Source organism: Mizuhopecten yessoensis, unplaced genomic scaffold (assembly GCF_002113885.1).
Source record: "Mizuhopecten yessoensis strain PY_sf001 unplaced genomic scaffold, ASM211388v2 scaffold10985, whole genome shotgun sequence".
Lineage (NCBI taxonomy): Eukaryota > Metazoa > Mollusca > Bivalvia > Pectinida > Pectinidae > Mizuhopecten > Mizuhopecten yessoensis.
In genome coordinates this window covers 1,288,734-1,315,672 of record NW_018408820.1, presented here as the reverse complement: position 1 = coordinate 1,315,672, position 26,939 = coordinate 1,288,734, and the positions used below count along the sequence as shown (strand labels likewise).

Here is a 26,939-nt window from a genome sequence, read left to right as displayed (position 1 = left end):
GTTGTACCATATTATGCATGTTATAAATAATCATAAACAATTAATGAATTTGTTAATTTAACCCTTTCACCCCTATGTAACTTTAGTAGATTCTACCATGCATTGATATGGATGAGTCCATTATGGTCTACAGTGGTGAAAGGGTTAACTGGAGAAACAATCAATCTACATATTGATGTTTTAAAAAGTATATTCATTTGCTTGGGAAACTGGCCAACATATGTACTGTAAAATCATTTATTTTCGTGGGGTAAAAATTTCGTGGTTTTCATATACTCACCTGTTTCAAGGACATTATATTTCACTGATTTCTAATTTTCCCCTATCTATAACATACCAAATTTATTTTTTCGTAGGGATTTAATTTCGTGGATTTTTATTATCCACGAAATGATCAAATTAAATGTCCCATGAAAATGTATGATTTTACAGTATACCTTTGTTTGATTGATTTTTTATAACAGCCAATCAAAAACTACCGGTATGGTAATTTACGGTCAGAATGATCTATCACAGGTACATCTAGTAAAACTTGTCTGTGTCACTAATCATAGAGTTCTCCAGACTGAAGTCATACGAATACTTGGACAGGTTAATCGGATGTTGATGTAAGCAAGGCACATTGCCATGTGTAATGTCAACCATGGTTTGGATTTGAGGATTCAGCACAAAGGGGACGTCGGAAACGGCGGTATTGTGGCCGAGCATGTCGTCCTGGTCTCCCATGTAATTGCCATTTGCGGCATTTTGATTGAAGTTTGTGCACTGAGATGTTTCCATGCTCATGCTGGAGGACGTGGACAGCGAACGACAGTATTGGGTGTAGGACGGAAGGTTTTCACTGCTGTCTGTAGTAACCTGATTCTGAAGAAAAGAAAGAATGAAAAAGAAATTACGTCTCGAAAGTGAGTAAATTAGGTGTGGTGTGAAATTTTGTGGGTGTTGAGTTACCGATAGTCAACACTGTTCAGTTTAAAGTTTGTGAATTGATGCTTTGTCTGTTTAAAAGAAATCTCTAGCATTATCTTACATCTAAATATGCTTTCACATTTCAATACTCATGACTGTGGGAATATACTTTTGTTGTATTTGCAACTTAATAAAAACAAAGGAGGGTACTTTGACTTAATGATTGTTCAAGGTTAAATTTAAACATTTCTAATTTCATAAGAGGTAAGTGTAGTAATAACATATAAAACTAATTGATGTATAAAAAACATGTTGGCATGGTCTGTTACAAAATATACAATTAAACATAATGCATTTATTTACCTGTATCAGACTATGGTAGTCTGGTGGAGAATTTATATTTCCAGTGAAATCACAATTTCTCACAGTTGTTCTTTCACTTCTGCTCTGACCAACCACCAAAAAACCATCTTCTTCATTGTCTTGTGTTTGTCCCCTCTCAGGGGGGTTATTTGTGACACGCCTCCCTGCGTTGTTTATCCTATTAGTAAGTGGTCTGATTAGAGAAGAGAACATTTCTTGAGCCTGATTCATAACTTAAAATGTTTATAGAAACCTGCATGATCTAGGCACACTTAAAATCTGTTCTGCTTCTGTTTCATCTCTGTACTAATTATATCGTCATCTGAAAAAGAAAAATTATACATTGACTTTATGACGAAAGGCCTAACATATATATCAAGTTATTATTACACAGAGAAATGTTATACATGCATACACTGTTATAAAATTTGGCACAAAATATTAGGACCTGATTTTAGGTGGCCAAGTATGATATAAGTACTAGGTCGACCCCTCCTGCGAGACACTAACAAGTAGCCAATGTGCTGTCAATCAATAGGTAACTCATCACTCCAACGTTGTTAGAGGTCAAACACAGTGAACTTTTTTGATAAGCATCACAGATAGCATAATCATACCTGATAAAAGAATAATAGCCAGCCATTGTATGTTACAGGATAGTAATATGACATCATCTGAGCCCAGGTCTGAGGTCATAACCCTTTTCTTAGATCATGTTGGCATTATTTTAATTATTCTTAAGATGGGGTATGTCATATTTAGTATTTTTCAATCTCCAACTTCAGGTGACCATGAGAAAATATGAATATAGATTTTTGTTGGCACTGGACAGTGCAGATCTGACAGTCTGATTGAAAACAATAAGTCACTCTGTCTCGATTTCCTGAAGTTGAACATTTAACTCTGTGAATGAAAACGACCAATGTCTATTATATATTGTCTACCTGAGTAACATGTAAAAAATGTATCCAATCCAACACAATATGTTGTCACTAACCATTTCATAGAACTGATTCAACCCACAATCTCTGGCTCTTTAAAGATCTATCAGCTCTCACATGAACGGTGAATAGCGTTTTATAATATTCTATGATGACGAGCTATATCACATTAAACTAAAATGATGATTCAATGGCCAGTCAAGATTACCACCCTGTTATGTTTAGTGACGTCAAACTGCGAAGTGACGCATACATAGCTAAAAATAACTTCTACTTTCATTTTACACCGGAAGTTCATTGGTGTTGTATAATACAAGGGCGGTACCTACCAACATGTGTATGCAATCCGGTTGTCCATCGAATAAAAAAAGTATGTCACAAAATACTGAATCTTTAATATTATTTATTTTTCAATGTAATCACATTAATTATCATATACACATTTTTAACGTTACACGACAAATAATTATTTATAAATATAAACATTAAAGAGCAAGTGACGTCACCGACTCTAAACTTATATATATATATATTAATCTCGGTCACGTACGACCTTTGATAACACAGTCGAACAGTTGAATTCAATCGCATGTACGACAGAGATTCCTTACAAAATCCCGCGAAATCCACCCTGCAAAAGTGACAAACACATCGCAGCTTTTGTTCCACCATGGCTGACTTTTCAAAGACTCGCGTAAATGGTTCCATGCTTCCATCTTTTCAAGGACGGAATGTGTGCGTATTAGGGATGGCCAAAGATGTAAGTTTGTTAGGATTCTAACCTGTACTATAGTTAGATACGTAGCAGTACGTCGCGGATCCCAATAATCGGCAATATTCTGATTTTCTCACCTGACCCCCCTCAACCAACAAGTTCATGTGCTTGGTACCGAAACAGTCGAGTATCGAAAAGTTTGTATATTTTCCATGACGGTTGAAGCGTCTGAACTTTTGATGAATAAGAACGTCATATGGACACATGTAAAACTGGTTAACAAAGAGTTGTTTATCATAAAAAAAAGTGTGTATAAAAGTGAAATAAAAAGTTTCTGATTTTTATACTAGAAAGTGAAAGTATAGATAAAGTGCATCAACCATATCAATTAATGGATTATTTATTGATACAAATCTGCTCTTATTTCTTCAAAATAAGGATAAAAAAATCGTTTTCTGTCCAGATCAGTACGACTTGTTGATATTAAAGTCACCTACGAATATGGTGTTCCCTCAGGTGTGAAATTTTGAACGATTCAAAACGGAGGACTCTACTGGCAGAAACTGTTGGTGATAATAAGATTTGGATAAATATATAATCAATTCCACGATTGACCCAGTCCAGTTACGCTACAATTATGATACATGTACATTGTATAATTTATTAGGTTGACCAAAACGGACAGGCATTCACACTGACAACAAGTGATGGTCAAGATATACGGGTCAACACGCAGGAACCGGTGAGTAAAAAGCTAGCCCAACTCCCTGCTGAATGGCCATAAAAACTGTTAAAGTGGAATTTACTCACTTTTCTTCTACATGGAAAATTGAAAATAAAAATCAGTTAAATAGCCTCACCATTCAAAACTTATCAAGTACAGTTTGTCATCATCTTTAATCATGTATGTCGAAACAAGGCTTTTGTTCTTTTGTTATAAATAAATGATAAATGCTTTCCATTAAAAGAAAGATAATAGAAAGTTTATACTGTACCCTGCAGGGAGATGTCTGTCCTGCATTTGTTGTCAACTATATATATACTAGTTGAGAATAGTGAAAAGGATCCGATATTGACTAATTTGGCATAAATTTCCATAAATTGCCAACAGATCAAAGGAATTTGATGTTTTATGAGTAAATGGTGTGGCCTGTGGACAGAAATGATAAAGAAGAGGAAATAATTAAGTATGAAATAGGTATTTTCAAAATAGTGGCCATGGCATCCAAATTGTATTTCTGATCGACCCGAAAAATAACAACACTTTGTCAGGACCATGAGTCGATCATTCCTACAAAGTTTCAGTTTAATCAGCCTAGCAGAACTTGCCTTTAAGTTTGAAATAGTTTTTCAAAATGGCGGCCGTGGCGGCCATATTGGATTTGTGATTGACCCGAAAAATAACAACACTTTGTTAAGACCATGAGTCGATCATTCCTATCAAGTTTCAGTTCAATCGGGCCAACAGAACTTGACTTTAAGTTTGAAATAGTTTTTCAAAATGGCGGCCGTGGTGGCCATATTGGATTAGATAGAAGAATAGATCTTTCGATCCATGTGCGACATGTGTGTGAAAGTGACGATTTGTTTCTAAAATATCAGTTTGAAGTGCGCTCCGGACGCGGGTCGCATATTTCCCGCATATTATTGAGGGCCGGAGTTATGACGTTAATCGACGACAGACCGATATGATAAAATGATAAAACGTCAAAATAATTCGGACTTACTCCTATAACACAAGTATTCCGCTGGTCGGTCTTTTTTATATCGGATATGATTTTGCCGATTGCTTATTTCCAAAGCACTAATTCTTTAACCCTTATCCCGCCAAGTGCAGCATATGTCGTTTTTATAAACCCGTTTCCCACTGCCAAGCGCGGCATATGTCGTTCCGCAAAACATGCCTTCCACTGCCGATCGCGGCATATGTCGATTCTGGGATTGCCGTTTTAAGTACGGAACTGCGTTGAGAAAATCACTGCTAGCTTTACATAGAAATGATGACGTATTCGTTTATACCTTAATTTCATTGGCTGACTACGTGATACCCACAGTTTATTTATAAACTAAGCCACCATGACCGCGAGAGCATAGATTCAAGGTTTTGTTGACAGCGCGGAAAAATGGCGGACGACAAACTGACAGAAGACGAATCGAACGACTGTAGATTATCAGCGATATATTTGACAATGACTTTTAGGGATTCGGACCTGAAGATTTACTACGTGAGGCAGAAATCGTACAAGATATTGACTTTGATCATATAAAGACGTGGACATTCCTGAAGACGACGACAACACAGCGTACCTCCAAAAATGCCCCATTCACGGGACGGCCCGGTTTGAACAAAGATATTCCAGGTGACGGCGACCCTATTCATTTTTCTCTCTCTTCTTTTTGACGTCAATATACGGACGACTCTTACGACAGAATACTAAGTACTTTTGATTATGAAACTTGGAATTGTTTTTCAGGTAATGGTAATAAATAAACTGTTTATTAGATGTAAATCATCTTTATTACATACAAAATACACACAAAACTCAGCTTTTTAACCTGTAGTTCGGGAAAGGTAAGCGAGATATCCAAAATTACTTTTGATATGAAAAGAAGAAGTCTTCCTGAACAAAACACTTAATATATATTTTCTTGGATTCTATAAAGATAAAAAGTTATTGTTGGTTTAATCAGATAATTAATTTTGATTAATATAGCTGTTGTTTATTTGGCAGTGGGAGGTATACCACAAATTGTATACACAGCAGTGGTGTGTATACACATGAGTGAATGGCGGGATAAGGGTTAATGCAGATTCCGCCCGAAATCCGGCTTGAAAAACTCTCTTAAGTGGTTCACAGTTCATGACAACGATGTCTACTCATGGTTTATATAATAGTTGTCCCATATGTATGCCATAGTCACAAATATATAGTATATTACGAAATAGAACACTCAAAATTCATGTCAATGTCGATGTATCACTTCTCTGACCTACTTTTACAATATATGGCTTCTTGGGTTGATACAAAAAGGAAGAGGGGATTTCAAACGGAATGAAATGATACCGAGTTTGTTTGTTTTCCGCTTGTTAACATTGCATGCAATCCACTTTTGTATTAACTGGGAAATCACTGCCTTTGACATGAAATTATTTTCATTTAATCATGGCAATGGATATGAAAAGTAATATTTATTTGACCCTGTTGAACATTTTAATGTATGTAAACACGCTATACTTTTTCTAAATCCGAACTGTGAAAATTTGATCGTCAGCATCGGGGAAAATCAGCTACGGGCAGTTAGAGGTTACGCGTCGCCTGTCAACAGTATCTCGCCGTGTTAAACCTCTAACATTGTTGGAGTAACAACACAAGGTGCCGCTGATCAGTTATTTTTTATCGGATGTGTCTGATTATGCCAATGGCATTTGTCAAAAGTGTTAAACCTCTATATATAGATCTACCTTTTGGCGTATGGTGACGCTGTTTTCTCAAGTGTTTTTTTTTTAAACAAAATTTGGGGGGTTAGTAAAGAAATCAGAGTGGGCACTATCAATATATATACCACTTCGCTCATCTACACTCTCTGCACCTCTGAATATGTGACAAATAAATTGAAGGATCGCGATTGGTATGCATAACCTTGTTGATGATACAAGAAGACTAGTTTGATCCTTTGCTGTTCATCAAAAGTGTTCTTCAGTTTAGGGTAATAAAAACTTCTAGAACTACATGTATGACTTTCAAAAGAATTCTTTGACGATGCTATGGTCAAATTGACCAACTTTGAAGAGAGGTGTCAATATATATACTGCGTTGTGCCTCTGTAATCTTCAAATGACGGGTGTCCGCCTACTGATCGGTCAGGTTGTTTTTTCGCTTTAGACCAATCAGATGCCCAGCTCTGTGCCTTCAATTACATATTCCATTAGTGAAGAAAGCCTACAATGTAAGTGAGCACAACTCCGAGTACTGATGATGCGCTTTCCTGTAAAAAAGGGTTTCCATGAGAAAATATAATTTCAAACACAGACTCGGGCATCAACATTTATCATCCTGCCCCACTATTTTGACTATTAAAGTTTGTTCTTTCTTTCAGTTGAGTGAATATGTTGCTGGCCTGACAGAGGTCGAAGGTCAGGTTGTGTCTAACAATGCCATTTCCTGTCAAAACTACATCACCTTCCCCCAGGAAACCTCCGACGCATTTGGTAATTGTTCATGTCTATAATATATTTATTACCTATTGTTACATATGTATGCAGGTAACTAGCTACTGGAAGTGACTAAATATTTTTGAATATTCAGTTCCGCCGACCCCTTTTGATAACTGGATAGTTTACTAATGCCACTCGTAATATGTAAATGACTTGATCTGTGCAATGTAAATGAACCCTTTAACCATTGTAGACCATAATAGACTCATCCAGATCAAAGCATGCAAGAGTTGACTAAAGTTACATAGGGGTGAAAGGGTCAGGATATACTGTTATAAATCAGAATATGATATTATTGGTGAAGTATGAGAATATCATGAACAAGTTTATGTTTCATTTGGCCAAAGCCGTTATTCATCAGTTAGCCTATGTAAATTTGCATAAACTTGCAGTAATTTATTGGAATTCTGAGGCATCACCACTTACGTTAGGTATTTATCTTATAAAAATGTAAGTTACTATAACAAAGCTTTCAACATGAATGATTTGTGATTGAAATTCTGTTTGTTTCAGATATGAAGCTGTACAACAATGCTGTTGAACTTAGTGCCCGATTTTCTAATCACTACATCGTAGGTGTACAGGGATAAGTATGACCGGTGGACTAACATAGATACTGTTTCATGGAGGTGATCAGATCAACTGCCTGACACATTACCACATCACTACATCGTAGGTGTACAAGAATAAGTATGACCGGTGGACCCACATAGATACTGTTTCATCGAGGTGATCAGATCAACTGCCCGACACATCACTACAGAGATTGTCCTTCTGTGAATGGCTTCACAAAAAAACACTCGTTTGTACCAGTTACAATAATTAGATGTGTAAAACAAATCTTGAAAAATAACATGTGCTAGTAATTATTATGGACTGAATATCAACACACTTTGTGATTTGCTGGACAAAGAGTTCGTTGGAACAGTGAAAAAGAGAACAGATACAATTTGATATGATGTGTTTGTACAGTTTAAGAGCAGTGTTTTTTCATTACATTTGTAACTATTGTGTAAATAAACTTATTTTTTAACAGGACATTATTTTTACTTTTCATTGAGTACACATATGTACCTCTTTCAAAGAAGCAATTTTGAACACCCCTTAAAGTTCTTGTGAACTTATTATGCTGTGGTGTGACATCTGTCCACTTTTAGAACCAAAGTCCCTAGTTAAATAATGATGATACTGTCTTATTATATGATGTTTCATACTAGACTGTATAACATGAAATGTTCGTTGTGTATAAACATTCGTGGTTTTCTTGGTTGCTATGGAACAAATTTGAATGATAAGGTGTCTACTTTGTAAATAAACTTATTTCTTAACAGGATATTATTTTTACTTTTCATTGAGTACATACACATGTGTACCTCTTTCAAAGAAGCAATTTTGAACACTCCTTAAATTTCTTGTGAACTTATTATGCTGTGGTGTGACATCTGTCCACTTTTCCTTCAAAGAAATTTTAAAACCAGAAGTCCTAGTTAAATATTTGATGATACTATGTTATTATATGATGTTTCATACTGTATAACATGAAATGTTCGTTGTGTATAAACAGTCGTGGTTTTCATGGTTGCTATGGAACCACGAACATAAATACAACAAATTTGAATGATAAGGTGTCTACTGTTTGATAATAAAGGATATCCACGAAAGTTTGTACCACGAAACGTCAATCTAAATGGCGTCGAACCACGAAGGAAAGTATCCACGAATATTTCGTGTTATACAGTATTCAAAAGAAAATGTTTAACCTGTAAAAGGTATAGCCCCGATATAGGAATCTATAAGATTTGACCGTTGATCCCTTGCTGTATTCCTGACATGTGGGGTACAGGTCCAAGAGTTATATATGTTATACATCGTCATGATACATCCATGTTTGTAATTTGTTAAAAAATCTATTAAAAACTTGTGCAAATATTGGCTGGAAGTTCACAAACATTTGATTTATTTTTACCCTTATTTTTGTCTGCGAGTATTTATGTGAAAGGTATAGGTGTATATGTATTGTATCAAGAAAATAAAACAACCACAAAAGATTATTCACTGTTTATACATTCACATAAATTACACAGCAAATACATTTGGCCTTGATCACACAGCAACAAATAATTAATCAATATCACAGCTGTTACACCCACACACACACCTAGCATTTGGACACATTTTACCCACAATTACACTTATAGCAATAGGTAGATTTGAATTTGCTTAAAAATCCTCGGACATAAAGCACTTCAATTATGATTGTGATTAAATATCATTGTGCATACATACAGACCTGTAAGTCGCTAAAATAACTTAAACAAAAGCTTTTGTAATATGAAACTTCCTTTCCATCTCACACTTATCAGTCAATATTTAACAAATTTAACCTGCCTTGGGAGTGGTCAATATCAGACGGTTTTACTTTAAATGATTCTGTAAACATGATACATGCATGTGGAGAATTATGAAATAACTTTACATTTGCTATGTGGACTTTCATGTATACCGTAGTACCCCATAAAATCGAACTACAGTAAAACCTCGTTATACCTTGTTATACCGACACCTTCTGTCCTCTGTGATTTTGGCAGTATATCAAGTTTGGCGGTATATCAGGTGTACAGTTTTAAACCCAAGTGTTCACACATCAACTGAACTTAAGCTTTAAAAAAATAATAATTTACTTCAGAATACGTTGTTTTTCCAAAAATGTAATTTAATGTAAATTATTGAGCATGCAAAACATACAGCTGATTACCTGGTCAGTCGACAGTCACGTGTAACAATACAATGTACACACGTACGTAACATTCCTTTCATCAGGATATACCTGTACTTGACTCAAATTGGTGGTATTTAACGAGGTCAAATTAGTGTGATTTTAACCATTTGTGTTGGAAATATGATGGCGGAATGCAAGTTTGGCGTTACAACTGGGTGCATTAACGTTGGGGAAATCGGTTCTGAGTAAATTAATGGCGGTATGCAGGTTTGGAGGTTTAACGGGTGGCATTACAACGGGGTTTTACCATATGTAATGGAGATTGTGTTTTTCGACATGACTATAGCTTTGATAAATCATTTCTGAAAATTAAAGAAAACCATACCTTGTGGGACTTCTATGAGAAATAATGAAGATGAAATAAACAAAAGGAATCAACGAGAGTCACTTCACATGGTAATATTTCCGCTCTAACCCATTGAGCTACCTGGTCTACACAAGTGTCCTGTCCTAACTGCTACAGTAATACGAGTTGCAGGACTCATTAGAACGATGGTTGTACATAACTTTGTGATAACAAAACTAAAAACTTTGACCAATCATTTAAAAGTCCATGTATTTTCAAATAATCCATTGTTAAAGGAAATATTAACACTTCGCACATGGAAATTAAGAAAATGAAATGACACGGGTTTAAAGTGTAACTTTTGCATAGCTGTAAAAAATATTTCTTGAATGAGGTGAGTTTACGACTTAAATCATATGAAAAGCTGCTTGTGATGACAGACTTATTAATCGGATGATCTGGGCCCGGTTGTTCAAAACTATCGTTAAACTTACAATGATGTTATAAAAGGGTACAAAGTTACTGTATGGAATATGATATAACATTACACACTTTGGTGTGGTGGGTGTGGTGGGTGAGATTAGCATTACCTTTATTTTTTGTACTATATTTGGTTGGGAATTTTTAAACATGGAATATTAAACTCTAAATTAGGGCCAAGATGGCATACACAAACTCCAGCCACAGACAAATAGCTGGCTGTGTGTTATGTACACCATAACTCATCTGTCTCTGATTTTGGTTTACCAATTTTTGTGCTGTTAATACAGGACATTAAAACTTCATTCACCCTTATTTGTTTGACAAAGATAGGGAGAACAGGATTGTAGCATTGTATAACGTATTTGAATTTTACAGATAAAATCTTATCTGTTATATAACAGGGAAGGTGATTCATGTTGCATGTCCCTGTTGAGGTACCCACTGTGTGCCATCAACAACAACCCAAATGTCATTTATAATCAGTATAGATAAGAAGAAAAAAATCAAAAAATGATTTGATCATTACGCATAAAGATACATATTTTTACAAGTGGTTATTATGTGATATTATTGATGAAGGTTGAGGGTAAAATATGTATTGTTAAACCAAAAAGTATTTGGTGAAGGGTCCCACGAAACAAAACCTGTCGTAAATACTCTGCAATACCTTTTAAAATCTATTAGCTACATAAATATCATGTTGGTGCTCTTACAAATCCTGAATATTTTTTACATACCGGTAAGTCATTACTGACTGCACCTAAGAGGTCGAGGTAACAACATTTATTACGTCACATTTGGCAAACTCAATATGAGGCCCGAAAAGGAAACTTCAACTATTTGATGATGCCATTATTTGAAAACAAAAACATGTTGAAATGTTGCATTATTTTCCATAGGAATGAGCATTTTATAAAGGTATAACAACTGTTATAAAGATATAACAACTGTTATAAAGGTATAGCAGCTATTATAAATGTATAACTGTTATAAGGGTACAACAACTGTTATAAATGTATAACAACTGTTATAGAGGTAAAACAACTGTTATAAAGGTATAACAACTGTTATAAAGGTATAACAACTGTTATAAAGGTATACCTACTGTTATAAAGGTATACCAACTGTTATAAAGGTATACCAGCTGTTATAAAGGTAAAACAGCTGTTATAAAGGTATAACAGCTGTTCTAAAGGTATATCAGCTGTAATAAAGGTATAACAGCTGTTATAAAGGTAAAACAACTGTTATAAATGTATAACAGCTGTTCTAAAGGTATATCAGCTGTAATAAAGGTATAACAGCTGTTATAAAGGTATAACAGCTGTTATAAAGGTATAACAACTGTTATAAAGGTATAACAGCTGTTATAAAGGTATAACAACTGTAACAAAGGTACAACAGCTGTTATAAAGGTATAACAACTGTAATAAAGGTATAACAGCTGTTATAAAGGTATAACAGCTGTAATAAAGGTATAACAGCTGTTATAAAGGTATAACAGCTGTTATAAAGGTATAACAACTGTTATAAAGGTATAACAGCTGTTATAAAGGTATAACAACTGTAACAAAGGTACAACAGCTGTTATAAAGGTATAACAACTGTAATAAAGGTATAACAGCTGTTATAAAGGTATAACAGCTGTAATAAAGGTATAACAGCTGTTATAAAGGTATAACAGCTGTTATAAAGGTATAACAACTGTTATAAAGGTATAACAGCTGTTATAAAGGTATAACAACTGTAACAAAGGTACAACAGCTGTTATAAAGGTATAACAACTGTAATAAAGGTATAACAGCTGTTATAAAGGTATAACAGCTGTTATAAAGGTAAAACAACTGTTATAAAGGTATAACAACTGTACTGTAATAAAGGTACAACAGCTGTTATAAAGGTATAACAGCTGTAATAAAGGTATAACAACTGTTATAAAGGTATAACAGCTGTTATAAAGGTATAACAACTGTTATAAAGGTATAACAACTGTTATAAAGGTACAACAGCTGTTGTAAAGATATAATAACAACTGTTATAAAGGTACAACAACTGTTATAAGGTAAAACAACTGTTATAAATGTATAACAGCTGTTATAAAGGTATATAACAGCTGTTATTAGGTATAACTGTTATAAAGGTACAACAACTGAGGATGTCAACTAAACGTTGATAAATGGTCAGCAGGTCCAGTAAGTAATCTGCTAGGACTATGGTCAGAAATAATACATAACAGCAAATTTCTTTGGTCAATTTACAATTAAAATACATATGCTACCATGTCGATTTGTGTTTAGAGTTATTTCCCTTTAAAATGTTTGAATAAGATTGATGTGACAATTCAGATTTACATTCTCATGTATGTATGCTTTGTTTAATCACTTAATTAGGCGGAAAAAAAACAGCAAGAAAAAAAATGTGTTTCAGCTCTCCCAAAGTTATACGCGTTGCAGAACTCATTAGAACGCAGCTGGTTGTACATAACTTATTGATAACGGAACTAAAACTATTGAACAATCATTTCAGGGTACATGTATTTTCAAATAATCAATTGGTAAAGGAAATATTGACACTTCGCACATGGAAATTACTAAAATGAAATGACACAGGTTTAAAATTGCATAATTGTTGTAAAACTAATCCTTACCAATAAAAAAACTCTTTCACAAAATTAGTCAAGTCCGTCTTGGATTTTTTTTAGAAATGACTGCCATGACAGATCACGTGTGATGTAATCTCAATTATCCTTTCTATATATGGCTGCATGGCCAAATAAAGTATTACTAAAGATGCCGCCATGTTCACTACAATTTCCATATTGGGCCATGACACCCATATATAGCCGTCTGACCTAAATCGGAAGAGAGACATATAGGATATCAACAGACATATTGAACAGTTTACGGAACTTTGTATTGCACATCTTGTCGAATACTCTGGATATCAATTCTTAGAGCAATGTAAGGTCAAGCCTTCCCAGCAGGCACTAGTGGTGAAGTAGCTTTCAGTCGTCCAATAGGATCTAAAGTTGCACATTTACAGTCACATCCTGTTACAGGGCATTGTGGGTGATCCTTGAACCAAGAAGTGATGTGTGAGGCATGGCCGCCATGGCGACAAGTTTGACACCAGGTAAACCAGTCGTCTAATGGGGTCAACTTGTTCTCCAAGTCTGAAACAAATGTTTAACAACTTAAAACTGTTAAATTACACAAGTTGTAATGAGAAATGCAAAATTGTACTATGTGTTATTTTCCATATTTCAGGAGTGAAGAACCAACATCTAATAAGTGTAGAAAAAGTCTGCATCTTCTAAGTTTTAGGAGGATACCTGATGATATACAGAAACCCTCTTAAAGCAGGGCTAGAAACTAATTTTAAATACCATTAGTCAATTGGGGTAGTAGTTTCCAATTTTTACTAGTCCTTGTACAAATTCCACTAACCCAATATTATTCAACAAGATGAGCGATATCAAGTTGACTTGTTTATAGGGCTAGTGATTTTTAGCTGGAGATTTCACTAGTCTCAGACTATTGGGCTACTCTTATTGTCTAGCCATATTTAACCCTTTCACCCCTATGTAACTTTAGTAAACTCGTCCATGCATTGATATGGACGAGTCCATTATGGTCTACAGTGGTGAAAGGGTTAAGTAAAGCAAAGCAAGTAGATAAAAGAAAGAAGCAACTTGTGAATCCAGGTTTCCATAACTACATTGATACTGGTGTGGACTGGTTTTGGACTGATATAATCACCAAATAGCTGTGGTCTGACCACGGCCGGCCTAGCATGCTACTCTGTCATCACCATGTAGCTGTCACCAAATAGCTGTGCTCTGAGGACATCCTGCCTCGCAGACCAACACTAATCAGGACCAGTATCTTTACAGTTATACTTGATTCAGGAGTTGCTTTTCTCCATTTTTTTTTACTTGCTATGTCATATTTTGAGAACATGAAATTCAAGTTCTATGAGACCGACCTCTATGATGTCAGACTGAACTTTAAGTTGCAGACAGAAAGACAGAAATTTATGCTCAGGCTGACTGTAATGTTGTAGCTGAGACTGACCTTTATGCTGTAATCGAGACTGACCTTTATGCTGTAGTCGAGACTGACCTTTATGTTGTAGTCGAGACTGACCTTTATGTTGTAGTTGAGACTGACCTTTATGTTGTAGGTGAGACTGACTTTTATGTTGTAGTCGAGACTGACCTTTATGCTGTAGTCGAGACTGACCTTTATGTTGTAGCCGAGACTGACCTTTATGTTGTAGCCGAGACTGACCTTTATGTTGTAGTCGAGACTGACCTTTATGTTGTAGCTGAGACTGACCTTTATGTTGTAGCTGAGACTGACGTTTATGCTGTAGTCGAGACTGACCTTAATGTTGCAGCCGAGACTGACCTTAATGTTGTAGCCGAAACTGACCTTTATGTTGTAGTCGAGACTGACCTTTATGTTGTAGCTGAGACTGACCTTTATGTTGTAGTGAGATCGACCTTTATATTGTAGCTGAGACTGACATTTATGTTGTAGTCGAGACTGACCTTGATGTTGTAGGTGAGACTGACCTTTATGTTGTAGCCGAGACTGACCTTTATGTTGTAGCTGAGACTGACCTTTATGTTGTAGTGAGACCGACTTTTATGTTGTAGCTGTGACTGACCTTTATGTTCTATCTGTTGACACAGTGTGGATCCTGAGGGAGTCCCTAAGTTAGTCAAACACACTGCACACCTTGGGAGAGGCTTCCTACAGCCTGGACAACAGCTTATCTGAGAGTGAAAAATGATGTGCAAAAATATGAAAAATATATCCTTTTCAAAAATGTGTACAGCTTGTATTCAGATGACAAACCAGTTTTTATTTTTTTTTANAATATTCAAAAAATGGAAATTGTTATGCATACAAATCTGTTAAAAAGACAGTTACTTGTTACTTGTATCAGGTATAGGTATTTTGACTTCTGAGACATACACATAACTACTTAAAAATAGCTTAAATCTTGAAACCGTCTGTACAGTAGACAATACAGGTGTGTTATATACCTTTGGTTTGTTGGCAGACATGGACATCATGGAGCGTGACATGAGACGGAAAGGAGCCTGCGTGTTACAGGCTATGGACTTCCCACAGAAGTTACAGCTAACATACGCCTGGGGCCGATTGTGTCGCATTGAGCTGTGACTATCACTGGAGTGACGTATGATGTCAAATTCTGCTCTGTAGCGTAGAAAAAAGCACAACGGTCAAATACATTATCGAAACAAATCTAAACATTCGGGTATACACTTCCAAAGAAACAATTGTTTTGCCCATGTAGTACTAGTGGTTCCCATGTAAAACCTTGATTAGAGGAGATATCTAAAGCATGGTATTACAGAATTTAAATGCTATCAGACTGGTGTTATGAAAAAGACTAATAGCTTAGTTCTTTCCCTTTCCAGTAACTAAGAACAATGCCGACTTATAGTTAGGTCGGTTGGGTGGCACAGTGTATAACACACTCACTTTTCACCAAAACGTCCAGGGTTTGGTTCCCCGATTAGATGTGAAAAGGTATGGGGTCAATTACCATGGGTTTTCTCCTGATACTCCAGTTTCCTCCCACATGAAGACCCACCCCTACAAGCTAACATCCGTCCAACAAGAGTGATTAATATAAGTTATGTAATTTGTTTTAGAATTGTTGTAAATGAATAAAGTTTCTTTTTAGTTGTAGACCCAGCTATTACTATTTCGTAAACATGGTTTTAAATATCTTCTTCGTAGATTTCAGGTATTACTAACATTGATGACTCCATAAGTTTAACAATGTTATTTACCTTTGGTGCCAGAGTTTCCACCGGTCTAGAAGTTCCCTATAGCTGCAATACACAAACCATTGAACACATTAAGAAATAGTATTTTAAGCATTTCTGAGAAAACAAAATTATAGTTATATATGCATGACATTAAAGATGTGTTTTTGTGAATAAAAAGTTATGTCTCTCCTTTAACAGTTTAAAAAGTGCACTGTACATCTGTGGGTGATGCAGATGTACTGCAAGTTTTATCAGGATATCTTTAACTTAGCACTTATTATTTGACCTTATTATTAGAGGAACTGCCTACTGCTAAATTATACAAGAGATTTTGAAATTTCAGTCATTTCAATCCTTTTTTGCCCCACCCATCAGCCCCTGGGGGTCAGTCAGGGCTGATATGTGCATACCATCAAACTGCTATCCAATACTGATAATGCTTACCCAAATTGAATTACTTCCAATGGCAATTAAACAAATGTTGGTCCAAAATGTGATTTCCCTATATAAACTATAGTAAAGTTTACCCCCTCCCCAGGGGGAAACGTGAGACCCCAGGGTCAAGAAATTCACAATTTGATTCTACCATATCTGGATCTTGAGAAGAAGATTTTTGAAATTTTAGTCAATTTTACCCTTTTTGGCCCCGCCCCTCAGGCCCCTGGGGGCTGGGGACCATATAATTCACAATTTTAGTTGACCTTTGGCCATGGAAGGTTTCTGCAAAATTTCATTGAAATTGGTTCAGGGATTTTGGAGAAGAAGTCGAAAATGTAAATTGTTTACGGACGCACAAAGACGACGCCGCCGGTCAAAAGGCGATCGCAATAGGTCACTTGAGACTTTGTCTCAGGTGACCTAAAAATGCATACATGAACAAGTTCTAATTCTAATGGGGAATTAATGGGGAATTCCAAAGGCCTTGATACTTTAATATCTGACCTTTCCATCCACAGGGAGTAATATACATATCTGACCTTTCTATCCACAGGGAGTAGTATACATATCTTACCTTTCTATCCACAGGGAGAAGTATACATATCTGACCTTGGGAGTTGTATACATATCTGACCTTTCTATCCACAGGGAGCAGTACACATATCTGACCTTTCTATCCACAGGAAGTAGTATACATATCTGACCTTTCCATCCACAGGGAGCAGTATACATATCTGACCTTTCTATCCACAGAGAGCAGTACACATATCTGACCTTTCTATCCACAGGGAGTAGTATACATATCTGACCTTTCTATCCACAGGAAGTAGTATACATATCTGACCTTTCTACCCACAGGGAGTAGTATACATATCTTACCTTTCTATCCACAGGGAGTAGCATACATATCTGACCTTTCTATCCACAGAGAGCAGTACACATATCTGACCTTTCTATCCACAGGAAGTAGTATACATATCTGACCTTTCTACCCACAGGGAGTAGTATACATATCTTACCTTTCTATCCACAGGGAGTAGCATACATATCTGACCTTTCTATCCACAGAGAGCAGTGCACATATCTGACCTTTCTATCCACAGGAAGTAGTATACATATCTGACCTTTCTACCCACAGGGAGTAGTATACATATCTTACCTTTCTATCCACAGGGAGCAGTATACATATCTGACCTTTCTATCCACAGGGAGTTGTATACATATCTGACCTTTCTATCCACAGAGAGCAGTATACATATCTTACCTTTCTATCCACAGGGAGTAGTATACATATTAGACCTTTCTATCCACGGGGAGCAGTACACATATCTGACCTTTCTATCCACACCCAGGGAGTAGTATACATATCTGACCTTTCTATCAACAGAAAGCAGTATACATATCTGACCTTTCTATCCACAGGGAGTAGTATACATATCTGACCTTTCTATCCACAGGGAGAAGTATACATATTTGACCTTTCTATCCACAGAGAGCAGTATACATATCTTACATTTCTATCCACAGGGAGAAGTATACATATCTAACCTTTCTATCCACAGGGAGTAGTATACATATCTGACCTTTCTATCCACAGGGAGTAGTATACATATTAGACCTTTCTATCCACGGGGAGTAGTATACATATTAGACCTTTCTATCCACGGGGAGTAGTATACATATCTGACCTTTCTATCCACGGGGAGAAGTACACATATCTGACCTTTCTATCCACAGGGAGTAGTATACATATCTGACCTTTCTATCCACAGGGAGTAGTATACATATTAGACCTTTCTATCCACGGGGAGTAGTATACATATTAGACCTTTCTATCCACGGGGAGTAGTATACATATCTGACCTTTCTATCCACGGGGAGAAGTACACATATCTGACCTTTCTATCCACAGGGAGTAGTATACATATCTGACCTTTCTATCCACAGGGAGTAGTATACATATTAGACCTTTCTATCCACGGGGAGTAGTATACATATCTGACCTTTCTATCCAGGTGATGACCTTTTCGTTGTGTGACATCTCACAAGGAAATGTGAAGACGGCAGCGAGGGCGGCAGTCTGGATATCGCCGGTCCTATCCACATAATTCTGTAGTAGTTCCACGCCATCCAATGTCAGCCCTGGGGTAGGGAGAGATGATATATAGAATTACAACTACAAAGTACCTCCATATAAGTCCTCAAGTAGGTTCAGAGGACAAACAGGATTGTATCTACTTCAATCTCATCTATTCGCTACTTTTACCCAGCACAAAAAAGTCAAATTTACCCACACAAATCGAAGGTGAATTTTATCCAGCCCAAATACAAATCTTACCCAGTATAAGAATATAAATTAATTGTAATATTCCATGTGTTTATAGGAGATAGCATGTTAATTAATTACATACCAGTGAGAAGTAAGCCGTCCAAACATCCCTCGTCCTTCATCATACTGCTCAAGTTGTCCACGTACTCCTTTAACTGTAGAAACAAACAACAATGTTAACAGTAACAGTCTCCACCTTATTACAGGTACACATGTATTACAAGCAATGAATCTGGAATACCCACGGTACCTGTTTTTAAGTGATTGTACTTCAAACAACATGTTTTAAGATTTCAGTTAACAATGAAAGCACAGCAATATGTATGTTAGCCTTGTTGAAGTTTTTTATTTTGTGTGTTTTACTGGCAGTGTGAAATGGCAAAATTTGTTTTTTACCCATGATCCTTTACACCAATTTCACCCCCAAGGAATGCTAGCAGTTTTAAGACCATGATGAACATCTGTAAAAAAACCTCTATACATGGTACCTTCATTACTAGCTGAAGTACAAATACCACTGAGAGTACTTGCTTTCAGATATTAAAGTTTGAAATTTATGGTTGACCAGGATTTACAAAGCCCTTTTTGACAGAACAATCCAGTCAATATTTGAAGAAAACTTACCTTTTGGTCAGAGAGGTATATACAGGCAAAAGCTATTCTGTCAGCCACCGGCATACAGTTGTGGTCACCCTGCAACAAACAACCAAAGGGGCGGTCAGCCAGTGTCATTATAACTACTTTCATAATCAGATATCTCTGTATGGTATTGGCTATATATTTGCAGCCCTAGACCTATTTATTAACACTTGAAACACAGACTGATGACAAAATTGAGAAGGCCTGTCACAATATATGTTGTGGTACATTGCACACCACATACGATATATCTCTAAATCTGCCAGATATAGAGAAATACATGTACAATGTACCACGCCGTCTTGACATGGAGTTAAGGAACTGCTCTTAGGTCCCAATATCGGTTAGAAGGTGAAGAAAAATCACTCCTGTGTTAACTGTACGAAGTCAGGATGTATCGTATCGCAATACAGAAATTAAATAAATCGCTGTAACGCAATATTTGTCAAAAGCTTATTTTCATGTATCTGCTAGGTGTTTTAACTTTGAAAATTACTTCACATTCTAACAGATACATCAAAATGTATGCTAATAACCAAACACAGGCTATAAGTACTGATAGGAATCCGTTCAAATTTCATAATTTATGGTCAGTACATCTGTATGACAGAAGTCCTAAATTTGTGATTCATATAATTATGATTCAGTCCGAAAGCATTCCAACAACAGCTTTTATTTAAATTGAGCACCCTTTTCCTATGACAATGTCTCGAGAGATTCATATATATTTCAGTAAATCCCTTCTTTATTTTTATAGCACCCCTAAACAAGAATACCATAAGCAATATAAAATACACCCATCAATATTTATAATCTCTAAACAGCTGTAGACTTCTTAAAATCTTGTCTTTAATGATGGAGTTCAAACACAGATATTGGCAGCCTATGCCTGTGATTAATTTGCAGGTTTATTCAAATACATCAAAATAAATGTTCAAAAAAGTAGTGAACGCTTTGAAATAGTTGCCACAACATCTAACTCAGCAACACCAATTCTAGTGTATATTATCCTGCCCTCCGGTAATAAAATAAAAATATATATATAGCAAAAGTTGTACCAGAATTTCATCATAGTTCTCCTTATCACTCGAGAGGAAACAGAACATTGCACGGAGGTAGGGGTCGTGGACCGTTTGGATCAGGGACCCACATGTACGGCGCCACATTGTCTGCTGCTCCTCTTGGTACCCGGCTATCGCCATGGCAACTGCACTCAGGTTTTCATAACCTGTTACATAAGATCAATTTTGCACATGGTATATTTTAATTGTTACCAAACTAAAGAGACATAATACATCCTTAAGCAAACGAAATAAAAACACTTAAAATTCTACACTTCATTAATGTCAAAATCGATCTGTTTGCAAGAAGTTCTCCTCTAAATACATTATATACATATATTTACACGCAGCCAGAATCAGACAAAGTTTACATGCAGATATTAATTACACACTACCTTTTATAAGATAAAGCTTACCTATATATGTAGATAATAGTGTTCTACCATTTTATGGCAAAGTTTACAAATGCTTTTCTAGTCCCAAGTCTGGTGACAGAGCACACACCTTAATAGCCATTGGAATATCATCATTGCTTGCATGTAAAATGAAGTATACATAAAGATAATTTTCTGTTATAACACAGAAGTTGTTCTATATAGAGACGTGTTATCACATCCTTACCTTGTTTCGTAGCAGTCCTACTCAGGATCTGTATAGAGATGTTTTATCACATCCTTACCTTGTTTCGTAGCAGTCTTACTCAGGATCTGTATAGAGATGTGTTATCACTTCCTTACCTTGTTTCGTAGCAGTCCTACTCAGGATCTGTATAGAGACGTTTTATCACATCCTTACCTTGTTTTGTAGCAGTCTTACTCAGGATCTGTATAGAGACGTTTTATCACATCCTTACCTTGTTTCGTAGCAGTCTTACTTAGGATCTGTATAGAGACGTGTTATCGCATCCTTACCTTGTTTCGTTGCAGTCTTACTCAGGATCTGTATAGAGACGTGTTATCACATCCTTACCTTGTTTCGTAGCAGTCTTACTTAGGATCTGTATAGAGACGTGTTATCACATCCTTACCTTGTTTCGTAGCAGTCTTACTCAGGATCTGTATAGAGACGTGTTATCACATCCTTACCTTGTTTTGTAGCAACGTGTTATCACATCCTTACCTTGTTTTGTAGCAGTCTTACTCAGGATCTGTATAGACTTGCCCATTCTCAGGTTAAAAAGAGCTACAGCCGCGGCCTTAGTGTATTCTGTCTGTGTCTCAAGCCTATAAAAACAGATTACAAACATGCTTACTTATGTGAGGCCTATAACAATGGGCTAAAAACAAGAGGCACAGAGGGCCTGTATTGTACACCTGGATATTTAAGCAGTCAAAGCAAAATATTAAATAAATATTTTACTGTACTACAAATATTTCCAAATATTGGCTCTGTACATATCTCAGTAATACCCTTACCTTATTGGGTCCCATTCTCCTGTCCCTATTAGGGTTGGAGGCATGGTTTCTACAACATTGAACCATGTTGGGCCAAGGATACTCTATATCAAATTAGATTAAGATAAAGCAATATGATAAAGTAGGTAAAGGTCATTTCCATTCGCAAACTTTGTTGGGCTCTATCCAAGGAAGCTACTTGTTAAATATCACCACTCCATGCCTTTCACTTCTTCAAAAGAAGCTGTGTACAGTGTTTGCTATATTTGACCCCTGTGACCTTTAAAGTAGGTTGAGGTAATTTTCAATAGCAAACTTTGTCAGGCTCTATCTGTGACATTTACCAGCCAAATATTATGATTCTATGCATTTCGAATATTCAGATGATATTGTTTGATAAGTTTTACATATTTGACCCCTGTGACCTTGATAGTAGGTCAAGGTCATTTTCGTTCTCATACTTTGTTGGGCTTTTAATTACCAACAAAGCTACTAGCCTTATACCTCATTAATTATCTGTACATATGCACAAATCACATCGGTTGGCATGCAGAATTTGGTTGAAATATCTGCACAATATCTACAGCAATTATCAAAAGAAAACCAAAGAGTGTCCGAGAAAGACAGACAGAGGAACACAAACATTGATATCAAGTTTGAAGGAATTTGGTTAATATTTGCTAGAGTTATTAAGCGGAAACTGCAGATAATGACGTTTTTCGTTATTCAAGGGGCCATAACTCTGCCAAATAAAGTCTGCTGAAAGTGGTAATCAAACTCGGCTGAGCCCTTAAGACATTTAACCCTGTAACCAAGTTTGAAAAAATCGGTTAACCATTGTTGCAGTAATTGCACGGAAACGAAGTGTGACAGACAGACGGACAAACCCAAATTAATATCCCCCGTTTCGGTGAAAGCGGGGGATAACAAACTTATCTAACGTCGCAATAAAAATATATTAGGATGTCAAACCTAATTTAAGTCTCAATAAATACAATCGCACCTGCAAGAGAAACAAGAGGCCTAATGGGCTGTATCCCTGACCTGTCATTCAAAGTCACTAGATATGCATATCTCCTGTGACCTTGCAATGCAGTAAAATTGAGAACAAGAGTACTGTGGGGTGGAACAATATACGCCTGTCGAATGCCATATAGTGTTATATACTTTCTTACATTGAAATAAGATCTGCATCATTCTAAGAGTGGTAAGCTGACATGCTATAAAAAATGTAGGATGAAATCTCTGGACAAAATATAAGATACTGAAATGAATAAAGGGCAATAATGTTTGCAAAAATCGTTGAATCAAAATTCTTTTAAGGGAGACACAACTTCATATCATGATTATTATCAAATGTATACCAAGTTTCAAAGAGATCTGTTGAAAAATGTAGGAGGAGATTGCCGGACAAAAATCAAATTTTGAAATAAACAAAGGGCAATAACTTTTGGAAAAATTGTGTCTTATTACCCAATACACAGGTATATCTATACTCACAGTACAGGCATGTCTTATTACCCTGTACACAGGTATATCTACCCACAGTACAGGTATGTCTTATTACACAATACACAGGTATATCTACCCACAGTACAGGTATGTCTCATTACACAATACACAGGTATATCTACCCACAGTACAGGTACGTCTTAATACCCAATACACAAGTATATCTACCCACAGTACAGGAATAACCTATTACCAAATACACAGGTATATCTACCTACAGTACAGGAATGTCTTATTACCCAATACACATGTATCTCTCCCTACAATACAGGTATGTATTATTACCCAATACACAGGTATATCTACCCATAGTACAGGTATGTATTATAACCCAATATACAGGTATATCTACCCATAGTACAGGTATGTCTCATTACCAAATACACTGGTATATCTACCCACAGTACAGGTATGTCTTATCACCCAATACACAGGTATATCTACCCATAGTACAGGTATGTCTCATTACCAAATACACAGGTATATCTACCCACAGTACAGGTATGTCTTATCACCCAATACACAGGTATATCTACCCATGGTACAGGTATGTCTTATTACCCAATACACAGATATATCTACCTACAGTACAGGTATGTCTTATTACCCAATACACAGGTATCTCTCCCTACAATACAGGTATGTATTATTACCCAATACACAGGTATATCTACCTTCAGTACAGGTATATCTTATTACCCAATACACAGGTATATCTATCTACAGTACAGGTATGTCTTATAACCCAATACACAGGTATATCTACATTCTGTACAGGTATGGCTTATTACCCAATACACAGGTATTTCTTATTACCCAATACACAGGTATATCTACCCACAGTACATGTATGTCTTATTACCAAAAACACAGGTATATCTATCCACAGTACAGGTATGTCTTATTACCCAATACACAGGTATATCTACCTACAGTACAGGTATGTCTTATTACCCAAAACACAGGTATATCTACCTTAGGTACAGCTATCAGATTACTGAATACACATACATTTTAGACAATGCACGCCAGGTATGTAAATGCTAAGGTTTTTAAACACAACCTCCACTGACCTACTTTACTATGGATTTCTTTATAATCACTGTATGCCTGTCGGTAACCTTGCTCAACAGGGAAGTTATTTCAACTTTGTACAACTGCAGGTCGAAACAGGAAGATCTACGCATTGCTGCAGTGACAGGTATCCAGAGCAGAAATTTGTTGATATTACTAACTAGTCAGCAGCATCGTCAAATTCAGCCGAACTTTTGACTTTAAGTTTTGATCAAACTTTTACAATGTCAGCAGGAAAGTGACAGATTTATCAGCAAAGCTAGAGGGAAGTTCATCATGTGATTGTGAATTCCTGGGCTGGATAAATATGGACAATGTAAGTGAACATTGAGATGTGTGGAATGGAAAACTTTGATTCATCATCACAGTAACCCTGTGACATCAGTGACCGTGAGGTAGTTATTCTACAGTGTTTTTACATTGCTATAAGTTTAACAAACATATACCACTGGATGGGACAGTTATAAGTCAAGTTTCCAATTCTTTACATGACTAACTCTTATTTGTGAGTGTTTACTGATAACAATATAGTAATACAAGAACAACAAACATCTTCAAGGCTTCAACAAATAATCTTGCTTTTCATCAAAATGGCAACTCCTAAAAGCCAAATGCCTCTCCGTATCAAAGGTCAAACGACATGTTTACACCACAAAGGGAGACAACTAGAATTTTATTGTGAAAAATGTCAGGAACTTGTTTGTTCAAAATGTTTTTCTTCTATACACAAAGCCCATCCAGTTAGTGAGCTAAGTGAAATCACTCCTCAGAAAGAACCAGACATTAAAAACTTTATAGACAGAACAGAAAAAAATGACCTTGTACAAATTGGAAAATACATCACCGCTACCGATAACCTGCTTAAAGACAACACCAGTACTTTTCAGAAGCTGTCACAAAAGTTAAAAATGCAAACGGATAAATTAAAACAAGAGCTGGACATGCTAACAGCACAGACACTCTCTCTTTACCACAAAATGGAAGAGGATAATACCAAGCTGATAAAGAAATACAAGCAGGACCTCGAGATGTACGAGAAGCAACTCAAACAACAACTACAAGCATGTAAAGCAGCTCTCCAGCGTGGTTCACACTTACAGATTTATGATACGTTTTGTGAGATCCATTCTCCTATATACAGTCTCCCTGTAAAACCTGTCCTGGGTACTGCCAACTTCACTCCAAATGAAAGTCCTCAAGATAGCTTGAAAAAAGCCTTGGGAAAAGTTATAACCTCAGGTCAAGGTCAAGCTTTAACTGACCAGGATCGGTCAGTCTCAACATCTGATGATATGGGACAACCCTCTACACAACAACGGTCAGGAGCATAAGTGAAGAAGGCAGTGACAACATACAAACTACTGCCACAGACCAAGGTGATGAAGAGGTGGAAGTCTCTATTCGGCATTAGTTCAATATGTCCCACCCCTGATGGTCAGGTGTGGCCCCAGTACTATAACACATTAAATCTCCTGGACAGTACGGGTAAAGTAATACAGGAGGTCAAACACAATGTCAGGATCAATGACATCAGTTTGTCACCAACCACACACACACTGTGGGTCTGTGACAGAGACAACAACATCACGGAGCTGGTATCATGGCGACTGCTACACAGATTCAGTACCATGAAGGAACCCTGGAGTATATGTATTACAGCCAGTAACCATGTCATTGTAGGGATGACCAAACACATCTCAAAATTTACCACAGATGGTAAAATGGTGTGTACTACAATGACTAAAGGGACTGGGAAACCATTAGTGTGTACACCACTCAGGATTGCAGAATGTCCTGTCACACACAATATGGCAGTCGCTGAATTCAGTAGTGAAAGTGATGGTGGTGATGGAAACAAACATGTTGTTGTGATGGACACTGATTTCAAGGAGCTGTTTGTATATAGAGGTGACATTCCCAGTACATATAAACCAACACCACAAACAGAAGGTGGACCATTTAACCCCCGTGGTGTTGTGTATGACAGTGTG

The 26,939-nt window shown here is 36.4% G+C and overlaps 4 protein-coding genes across 5 annotated transcripts; 2 read left to right on the top strand and 2 right to left on the bottom strand.

The window, feature by feature from the left end:
- Nucleotides 1–306: 306 nt before the first annotated feature.
- Nucleotides 307–2,450, bottom strand: LOC110464350. The gene is made up of 3 exons (XM_021519532.1): nucleotides 2,270–2,450; nucleotides 1,273–1,594; nucleotides 307–864 (listed from the first exon to the last, which is right to left on the bottom strand). Exons 2-3 carry the CDS (start codon nucleotides 1,501–1,503, stop codon nucleotides 523–525), a joined length of 573 nt encoding a protein of 190 aa, XP_021375207.1. The 5' UTR covers nucleotides 1,504–1,594; nucleotides 2,270–2,450; the 3' UTR covers nucleotides 307–522.
- A 323-nt stretch (nucleotides 2,451–2,773) lies between these two features.
- Nucleotides 2,774–8,182, top strand: LOC110464375. The gene is made up of 4 exons (XM_021519567.1): nucleotides 2,774–2,973; nucleotides 3,596–3,670; nucleotides 7,027–7,138; nucleotides 7,658–8,182. Exons 1-4 carry the CDS (start codon nucleotides 2,884–2,886, stop codon nucleotides 7,732–7,734), a joined length of 354 nt encoding a protein of 117 aa, XP_021375242.1. The 5' UTR covers nucleotides 2,774–2,883; the 3' UTR covers nucleotides 7,735–8,182.
- A 5,113-nt stretch (nucleotides 8,183–13,295) lies between these two features.
- On the bottom strand, nucleotides 13,296–22,229 carry LOC110464362 (WD repeat-containing protein mio-B-like). 2 transcript variants are annotated; one of them, XM_021519548.1, is made up of 9 exons: nucleotides 22,088–22,229; nucleotides 20,966–21,135; nucleotides 19,893–19,961; nucleotides 19,351–19,423; nucleotides 18,943–19,081; nucleotides 16,523–16,564; nucleotides 15,746–15,920; nucleotides 15,364–15,472; nucleotides 13,296–13,864 (listed from the first exon to the last, which is right to left on the bottom strand). In XM_021519548.1, exons 1-9 carry the CDS (start codon nucleotides 22,212–22,214, stop codon nucleotides 13,659–13,661), a joined length of 1,110 nt encoding a protein of 369 aa, XP_021375223.1. In that variant the 5' UTR covers nucleotides 22,215–22,229; the 3' UTR covers nucleotides 13,296–13,658. The 2 variants fall into 2 exon arrangements, with proteins under 2 accessions (XP_021375223.1, XP_021375224.1); XM_021519549.1 differs by lacking the exon at nucleotides 22,088–22,229 and adding an exon at nucleotides 21,764–21,794.
- Nucleotides 22,230–25,538: 3,309 nt separating this feature from the next.
- Nucleotides 25,539–26,279, top strand: LOC110464331 (E3 ubiquitin-protein ligase TRIM33-like). The gene has a single exon (XM_021519509.1). It carries the CDS (start codon nucleotides 25,539–25,541, stop codon nucleotides 26,277–26,279), a length of 741 nt encoding a protein of 246 aa, XP_021375184.1.
- Nucleotides 26,280–26,939: the final 660 nt, after the last annotated feature.

Coding starts and splice junctions, on each gene's coding strand:
- LOC110464375 (XM_021519567.1), top strand. CDS start 2,884: ATGGCTGACTTTTCAAAGACTCGCGTAAATGGTTCCATGCTTCCATCT. Junction 2,974..3,595: donor TATTAGGGATGGCCAAAGAT/GTAAGTTTGTTA, acceptor ATAATTTATTAG/GTTGACCAAAACGGACAGGC. Junction 7,139..7,657: donor GGAAACCTCCGACGCATTTG/GTAATTGTTCAT, acceptor TGTTTGTTTCAG/ATATGAAGCTGTACAACAAT.
- LOC110464331 (XM_021519509.1), top strand. CDS start 25,539: ATGGCAACTCCTAAAAGCCAAATGCCTCTCCGTATCAAAGGTCAAACG.
- LOC110464350 (XM_021519532.1), bottom strand. CDS start 1,503: ATGAATCAGGCTCAAGAAATGTTCTCTTCTCTAATCAGACCACTTACT. Junction 865..1,272: donor ACTACCATAGTCTGATACAG/GTAAATAAATGC, acceptor TCTTTTCTTCAG/AATCAGGTTACTACAGACAG.
- LOC110464362 (XM_021519548.1), bottom strand. CDS start 22,214: ATGTTTGTAATCTGTTTTTATAGGCTTGAGACACAGACAGAATACACT. Junction 19,962..20,965: donor AGAACTATGATGAAATTCTG/GTACAACTTTTG, acceptor TGTTTGTTGCAG/GGTGACCACAACTGTATGCC. Junction 15,473..15,745: donor TGTCTGCCAACAAACCAAAG/GTATATAACACA, acceptor TTTCACTCTCAG/ATAAGCTGTTGTCCAGGCTG.